The 8,550-nt window shown below is 35.2% G+C and overlaps 1 protein-coding gene across 1 annotated transcript; it reads left to right on the top strand.

The window, feature by feature from the left end:
* Positions 1-1,820: 1,820 nt before the first annotated feature.
* On the top strand, positions 1,821-7,837 carry LOC109213072 (vacuolar protein sorting-associated protein 24 homolog 1-like). The gene is made up of 6 exons (XM_019376823.1): positions 1,821-2,290; positions 2,435-2,511; positions 3,437-3,539; positions 5,639-5,760; positions 7,238-7,429; positions 7,532-7,837. The coding sequence occupies exons 1-6, from the start codon at positions 2,179-2,181 to the stop codon at positions 7,592-7,594; spliced, it is 669 nt and encodes a 222-aa protein (XP_019232368.1). The 5' UTR covers positions 1,821-2,178; the 3' UTR covers positions 7,595-7,837.
* The last annotated feature ends 713 nt before the right edge of the window (positions 7,838-8,550 follow it).

Genomic DNA, 8,550 nt, shown 5'->3' with positions numbered 1-8,550 from the left:
ATTCATAGAAGTGAGATTAAATATTGAGTTTAGATTGAAGGTATTGCTTTATAAGAATCATAATTGAATATTGTGTTTGAGAGTGAGATTTTGGGATATATCTCTTTATTGAGGTATAAGATATTAAGATTTAGCTTTAAGCTTGAGAGTTAGGGAGATTTAAATTTGATCCCTACTAGCATAATTAATATTGTTAATTAATATTTTGGATAGATTAAGGTCATTGGAGGTCGTTTGGTTGGTGTTCTTGACGTTGCAAAGTTGGAGAACTTCCCATTAACGAGGTAAGTGAGACTTTAAGCTTTGATGCTTGTTTTTCTAAAACCCGCTTTGAAAATGTGTTTTCTCTGCCTGGTCCATGTGTTGGGACAAGCGTGCGCTTGGCAGAATCGGTGGTCTTAGACTAGCCGCAAATATATTATTTTATGAAAAATAAAAAAATAATAATTATTTTATAAGTTGTTTGATGGCGGGATACGGTTGTAAGCCATGACGTTGAGTTTGATACTTTAATATGGCTGTGAGCCATGATGTTGAGTTTGATACTTTGATACGGGTGTGAGCCATGGTGTTGAGATTGATATAGCTAAGTGCCATGATGTTGGGGCATTATGTATGCCCGTGTACATCACCCGAGTATTGTGTATGCTTCTTGATATATTCGGGGCATTGTGTATGCTTCAGTGAGCATTGTATATGCTGTAACATATTTGAGGCATTGTGGTGCCGCTGTGGACTCGTAAAGGTGTTGGTTAATTTCATTCACTACAATCATGACAAGTCCTTAACGTGTACGGTGTTAAGATATATGTACCCTTGTTGTTTAATTCTTATTAACTCTGTTGATACATATATATTGAGTTATTGTATAATTATCGTATTTATTATATCGTTCTTATTTGTGGTGTGTTTGTATTTTCTAACACTTGTTCAAGAGGTATTCGAAGTGGCGGGTCGAGGATCTTACTGGGTTATATTTATGTATAACTCACTCTTATCTGCATCTCTATGCAGATACTATTGCTGACGATAGAGCTAGTGGCTGAAGAGTTCGTTCGGGCCGATTCTGTTGCTGAGGTGAGCCATCGCATTGTTCGTGGAAGCTGTCACTACAACCTTATCTAGTTTGTGTTAGTTATTTCCTTCTCTTTAGGGTTTGCATACCCGTCATTTAAACTCATGTCACTCTGTTAGATGCTCCAAGATCTTAGTGTGTGATTTGAGTTAGAGTATTATTATTTGAGGAGAAGTTTTATTGTGTGCCTCACACAACTTACATTAGTTGTGTGAGGCTCCTTTTTCTCTCACAAATTTATGGACCCCAAATCTTACACTTGTGGGTCCACAAAATCTGGGTCCACAAAACCGTGAGACAAAAAAGATGCCTCATACAACTAGTGTCAGTTGTATGAGACACAATAAAATTTTCCTTATTTGAGTGAGTGCTGGTCTTTCTATCAATTGACTAAGCTATTGGTTGGTAACTATCTCCTTTTTAATTATTAATAATTCTCTTAGACCTGCACTTATTGTTCTCTCAGTATGTGTGTAAATGGTTAAACATATGAGAAATGGGTTCACCTGGCAGGTGGTGTTAGCTGTGTGCCAGTCACGTCTAGGGGCAGTTTGGGACGTGACATTCTCACCTCCCTTCAGAATTGGAGAGTGTAATTATACCCTCTAATTATGCTCAATTCCATGCTGACCAAATGATCTTTTGACTAAAAAACATATCAAATTATGTAATTATATTCAATTACACCCAAATCCATTTCTAAGGTGGCTTTCCAAAAAAAATAACACCCAAATCTATTTTCAAGTTGGCTTTCCAAAGAAAGAATGCTAGTATGTATTTGGCCTATGGTAAAAGAAAAAGTTGAAACCCAACGTTGAGATCCAAACGGAAACCTGCCATCACACGGCGAACTTTGCCTTCCTCCACCGCTACAGTCTTCTAATTCAATTGGGTTAAAGAATTAAGTATTAGTCATTTTTTTTAACTTTTTATTCAGCGAATCTACTGTAGAAATAACTGAAAAGATTATTCTTTGATCAGAATTTCTATTCAGAAGAACAAATACGCGATAAAGAAAGGTTCTTGTTTGATCAGAATATCTATTCAGCTTCGTCAATTCTTGCAGCCTTTTGATTTGAAGGGGTTTTCACGAAAGAAAAAAAATGGAGAAAGTAATGAATATATTGAAGCCAAAACCGAACCCTCAACAGCTTTTAAGGGATTGGCAACGTAGGCTCCGACAAGAATGTCGGAATATTGAACGTCAAATCCGAGGTAAAAGCTTGTTTTTTTTCCTCTCATTCAGCTTAATTTTTCATAGTCAAGAAGGAAAAGGGGTTTTTTTTCTGTGTTTTTTTGGGTGATCGTAAAGTTCGATTTTTTATCTTCGGTTTGTGGATTTTTGGGACTTTTGATCAGATATACAAAGAGAGGAGAAGAATGTGCAGAAAGCAATTAAAGAAGCTGCAAAGAGAAATGATATGGGTTCTGCTAAGGTGATTTACTGCTCTCACTTGAACTCACTAATTTAAAGAAAAAAACATTTTCACATAATTCTTTCCTGGTTATGACTGCTATTTTTTCTGAGCTGAATGCTTATATAATGACTATAGAATGATAGACTGAGAAATAGTTGAAATTAAGCTCTTTAAATATTGTAATTTTAGAACCTTACTTTATCCACACACACACAAAAAAGTTGATACTTTGGAAAATATGGTGGAAATTGTTAACTTTGAAATTTTGTTATTCTCTTAATTGCTTGTTCATATTTTTAGTTTTTAGGTTTCAATCTTAGGCGTTTGCTAAAGGACGCGTGAGATCCATCAAAAGTGTATAATTGCTTGTTTCCCCCCGTCGTGCTAATAATCTAGGTCTCTATAAACATTGGTAAACTGAGAAGTAGTAAATAGATTTAACTAGATGTTTGAAAATTTGTTATTTCAGATCAGGAGATGAAAGAGTAATTCTTCTTATCCAATACTTTTAAATGTTGGCGAAATGAGAAAGAGAAGAAGGATGAGTGAGCTGCTTTTAGAAGATGTTCTTCATCTATGTCAATGTACTTGATCATTGAGTTGTTTTGCATAAAAAGCTTGGCGTAGAAGTGCATCTCTAAAATTTTGTTCTGACTTCTGGGTCATCAAAAGAGTTCCAGGCGGTTGAGAAATGCTTTGTCCTATGTCATTTAGGAGGTTTCTTAGGCAGCTGATGTGACAAACCACTATGCTTTTTTCCAGACTTTTAGGATAGCCTATTTAAGTAGTTGGTTTATTGCTCATCCAAGATTTCTTTTTCTTTTTACGGTAAGAGCATATGTTGAATTCAGACTGATATTGTAGATGGTTATGAGGCATATTTTTGTTGTTTTTTTGTATCCTATTGCTTATTCATATCGGACTGTTGATGTATTTACCGCAGTCACTTGCGAAAGAGATTGTGAGATCTAAAAGAACTGTGAACCGATTGTACGAGAATAAGGCACAGTTGAATTCAATATCCATGCACCTTGGAGAAAGTGTCGGTATGATCATAGTCTTGCTTCACTTTTTGTATGTATGCCTATCCTCCTTTTATATTCAGGATTGTGCATTTGGTCCTCTAAGTTCTTCTGACGAGCAAGCTGTCAGGAGAACAGTATGCATCCATTGAGAACATAGCCTAATAAAGATTGCTAAAGTCACTATAGAAATAACAAAAAATACATGCATTATGCCTCTTATTATATATTGAAAAAAAGACGGAGCATCCATCGAGATCATAGCATATAATATATGGAGTTTGAAGATGCATAATATGTAATTTTGTTATTTATATAGATGTTGAAAATGCAGAAGCACGATTGTATATTTTTTTATACTTTTGATTTCTAAAATAAAAGGTGAATATTTTCATTTTACACTGGACGACTGGGAACAATTTTGGCAAAACTGAATATAGAAATCTGCATTTCCTATTGATTTTATGAAATAGAGGGAGCAGCTAAGAAAGACACAGACTGGATAAATTAAACGGAAAAGGGCCATATTTGCCTCTCTACTATAAAAAATAAGTTATATCTACCTTCCGTTTCAGTTTCTTAGTATAATTACCGTACCGTCAGACTTTTGGACCATATTTTCCCCTCACATGTTAAATGTCTTGGTCTCATATTCAAAAGGACACGTAGCTGGCCCTGATTGAATAAAAAAGACCTGTTGCATTTCTAATTAAAACCCACCAGACTCTGTACAAATAATCCACCCATTCCAAAACGAGAAAAAAAGGAAATTGAACTCATTCCACCCATTTCCTTCCCGTTCTCATTCCCCTCTTTCATCCTTTCACTAGCCAGTAGCCAAGTGCTCCAAATTCTAATTTGTTACACTGGTGCACTTCTTCTCTAGCAGTTTACTGTTGAAATTGCTTTTTTGGAGGATTGCATGTCAAACTCGGCTTTCAACTTATAAGTTTGTCTTTTTTCATTTTCCCTGCTATAGCCTTTTTGAGGATCACATATTAAACTCTGTTTCTTGTTGATATACTCTAAAAGAGAATATGAAATAAGAATCTTATAAGTTCATGTCTTTGTTTCTTTACCCTGCTATATATTATCAGTTGCATTTACTTTGTTACTTACATCTGCATAGAACATTATATGAAGCTCTCATATCTATTTGACTCCTCTGGTGCTATCAGTATCAATCTGTCCTTGCGAATACACTCATAGGTGCACTACAGGATTATCTTTTAAGGAGTTTGGACTTATTATGGCGTAGAAGCAGGATTTTGGCTGATTAGAAGATGTTTAGGCCAGTTTTCCACTTCATACTTAATCTAAGATAAAGCTATCGTGGCATTCTCATATCCTCATTTGCTAGAGACCTAATTTTCACAAAGAAATCATCAGAAGATTTGTCTAGCTAGAAAGATTAGCATGGTAATAGTATAAAACTATTCATACTACACTGATTGTTTATTTTCTTCAAGACTTAGTTCAATGACTCACAAAGCCTGTTCAAAAGGGATTAATATTTGGTTGATAAGAATTCATAGCAAAATTTGGATTCAACAGTAGGATCCAGTTACTGAAACTGGGAATGCTAAGCTCCAGTTTATGCTTTACATTTTATAAACGGGTGTTTATGCTTAGAGGGAAAGAGGGGAATGAGAACCGGAAGGAGATGTGGTGGGTTATTATAGTATGGATCAGGTGGGTTGTAATTAGAGATATCGGGGCCAGCCACGCGTCTTTTTTAAGATGGGACCAAACCATTTAACGGTGGAGAGCGAATACGACCCAAAAGTATGACGGTAGGGGTAGTTATACAAAGAAACTAAAACGCAGGGTGGATATAGCTTATTTTCAATAGTAGAGGGCCAAATATGACCCTTTTACGTAAAATAAAATAACTGGATATATTATTTTGACAAAACCGATAATTGTATTATGTTATATATTATATATCCAGGTTGTTAGCAACAGCTAGGAAAGTAGCACCTATTAGAATCTCTGTAGCTAGACAACCATATACTGTTGCTGGTTAGACAACAAATTGAAGCCAACCCTCTTGATTTATACGTAGTGTTAGTTTATTTGCTGGCTTCTTCCAGTGTCTTATTGACTTGTAATTGGTTTTGCAGCCATTGCTCGAACTGTCGGACATTTGTCTAAAAGTGCTGAAGTCATGAAGCTCGTCAATAATCTTATGAAGGCTCCAGAAGTGGCTATGACAATGCAGGAGTTTAGTAAAGAAATGACCAAGGTATATATCTATTTGGCTTTATCATTTTGAGCTTCAATGATATTCTTGATCTTTTCTCCTGGTTGGGAATCACCTTTAATCCAGTTTGATTCCAATTCTAAAATATTGCTGTGTGCTAGATAACATAGCAGAATCATTGTTTCTCTGTTTGCTATTGGCTGTTTTTTTGGAGTGTTCATACTCTCCAAATGTCATTACTATTTGGAGAGTCAAACAATCTTTTTTTACAATTATTTTAAACATATCTTAAATGTTTTTAATTAATTAAAGAATTACGACTTATAGTACTTGTTGATGTAGTTATTATTAGATATGAAAATATTAATTTTTTTGTTAACTAAGAAATTCCGGAGGACTAGAGGTGCACGGTTCAAAACTCGGTTGATCATGGGCTTGCCCCTATGCCCTTCTAAATATGAAAATATTACTTTAAAAATGGAATAAATAGTTCCAATTGAGAGCGTAAATGAGAAGGCCGGAGACCTTCGTTTTCAGCCTCTTCATTCTGTTTGAAATGGATGGAGTATATGTATGTTGTGTGTATAAAAAAAAAAAAAATTAACTAAAAGTCTTTGAACCAAAACAAGTATAATTAAGTTCCTTTTAAGCACCTAATATTAATTCCATAAGTATATCTTGTACAATAGCAAAGTTTTCGAACACTATATATGTATGGATGGAGATAATTATTAAAACTGAAAATCAAAACTAAAAAACCCAGCGTGAGCATGGAGTCAGACAAATTATGTACGTTATTCCTTTCCCACACCTAGATCGTGTGAGATCGATGCGGATGCAGCTGGCTTTTGGTGGTTCCATTTAACATGGTATATGACTATGAATTCCTTCATAATTCACAGAGCATGTGCGCTTACTCTTTAGGAGTTCCATGGAGAAACTAGGTGTTTCTTGTGTGACTAGATTGGCTTCTTCTACAAACCTACTCCACCCTCTAGGTCGGGGGGCGGCTGAGAGACAAGTTATTTGTGGATTGGGATATTGTATGAATTATTGTTAACATGAATGAGAATACTCTCCGAACAGTTAGACGAGCTTGTTGATATTACGTGTAGGCCTTTCCGGCCATTTCGGGTTATTTAAGATCTCAGATGCAAGAGTATCCAATAGTTCGTTCCATAAATATGTTGAAGATAGTCAGTTCTACCCCTGTAAATACTGAATTTATACTAAAATCTTCTTTGTGCTGAATAAAACATTAGAGGGCAAGTAGAAGATCATAGAAGTTGCCAAAGCATGACTCTTATTTTTCTTTCAGTGATTGGTTGTATGCCAAATTGAATGCAACTCACGCTCACACGTTGCACAGTTGTCTGTGGAAGAAAAACGAAAGCTGATCTCAATATGATAGACTGTCCTATTGCCTGCCTCCCCCGCATGAAGCTTCTCTCTCTCTCTCTCTCTCACACACACACACTTTCTTTTTAACTGGAAATTACCCGATCTCTTGGTATTGCAGGCTGGCGTGATGGAGGAAATGGTAAATGATGCAGTGGACAGTGCACTGGATTCAGAAGACATAGAAGACGAGATTGAAGAAGAAGTTGACAAGGTTTTGACTGCAATTGCTGGTGAGACTACTGCACAACTTCCTGAAGCAGTCCGAAAGGAGAAGTTAAAGCAACCCGCGCAGGCAGTGGAGGATGCAGAGGTACGTCTTCTCATCTTGTGACGTATTACATAGCATAGATCTTCTCTATGATCGACCAAACTAAATTGATTGACCATTGATTTGTTATTTCTTCTCTTGCAGGGTGCTGATGAAGAGGAAGATTTAGAAGAACTAAGGGCGCGCCTTGCTAAAGTTAGATCCTAATAAATTGACTTCAACTGCCTAAGGTTTCAATGTAAAATAAGTTTGTATGTGAAGCACAGACCTTTTCTATCTGGGAGAGAGGATAGTTGAGTACCTTGTGTATCTTAGAATCAGTTAACTCATGATTTCTTGTGTTAATTATCCAATGTGAGTTCCTATCTTTTTCTCTTGTATGGAAAATGAAATACTATGTTAACAACATTTCCTGCTATTTAGTGGAATTGGTTGTCCAATATGTATTTACGTCGGATGCTCTCTCTTCTCTTAAATTGTAATCTTAACGCACTTCTATTTTTTTGCGAAATAGTTACTCTATTAGAATCGCAAATTTTCTGATGTTTCAAATTTTGCATAACTATTCATATTATGCTTCGGTAGTTTCCATATTACTACAATAACATTTATAATGGACCATAACATTAAGTCTCCCGAATATTTTATAAATTATACGCTACAACTATTAAAATCATGTGATATTGTAAAAGCTCTTTATAAACTTAAATCCTTTTCTTATATGCACTACTTTTCTTTTAGTCAAAACTTTGATTTATTAGTCAAATATTATTAATATTAGTCAATTAGCTATTTGTAGCAAAAAAAATATCAAATTTTTGGTTTCTTTTGGATGGGTGTATTAGAATAGATTGGGTACATCTTAAGGAGCTTGAATTTCAGTTTTGGGATGATTTGGTAGAGTTTTGAGGTGGTTTGAATTGAAAATTCGAAGTAAAAATGAACATGAAAAAATGATATGTGTATCACACTGTGTATCTTTGTGTATCACATATGTATCAAATATGTATCACATGTATATCTATGTATACATGTATACATGGTGTTGGTGTTGTTGTTGTTGTTGTGTATCACATGTATATCCATGTATACCTGTGTGTAAGATACATGTGTCGCAAGAAATTTTTGAACTCGATTTTAACTACAAATTTTGATACAAAATC

Source organism: Nicotiana attenuata, unplaced genomic scaffold, assembly GCF_001879085.1.
Source record: "Nicotiana attenuata strain UT unplaced genomic scaffold, NIATTr2, whole genome shotgun sequence".
Taxonomy (NCBI): domain Eukaryota; kingdom Viridiplantae; phylum Streptophyta; class Magnoliopsida; order Solanales; family Solanaceae; genus Nicotiana; species Nicotiana attenuata.
This window is presented reverse-complemented; position numbering and strand designations above follow the sequence as displayed.

What these genes read in the sequence shown, in the direction of transcription:
- LOC109213072 (XM_019376823.1), top strand. Translation starts at nt 2,179, where the DNA reads ATGGAGAAAGTAATGAATATATTGAAGCCAAAACCGAACCCTCAACAG. An exon ending in TATTGAACGTCAAATCCGAG is followed by an intron (nt 2,291 to 2,434) that starts GTAAAAGCTTGT and finishes ACTTTTGATCAG; the next exon opens with ATATACAAAGAGAGGAGAAG. An exon ending in ATGATATGGGTTCTGCTAAG is followed by an intron (nt 2,512 to 3,436) that starts GTGATTTACTGC and finishes TATTTACCGCAG; the next exon opens with TCACTTGCGAAAGAGATTGT.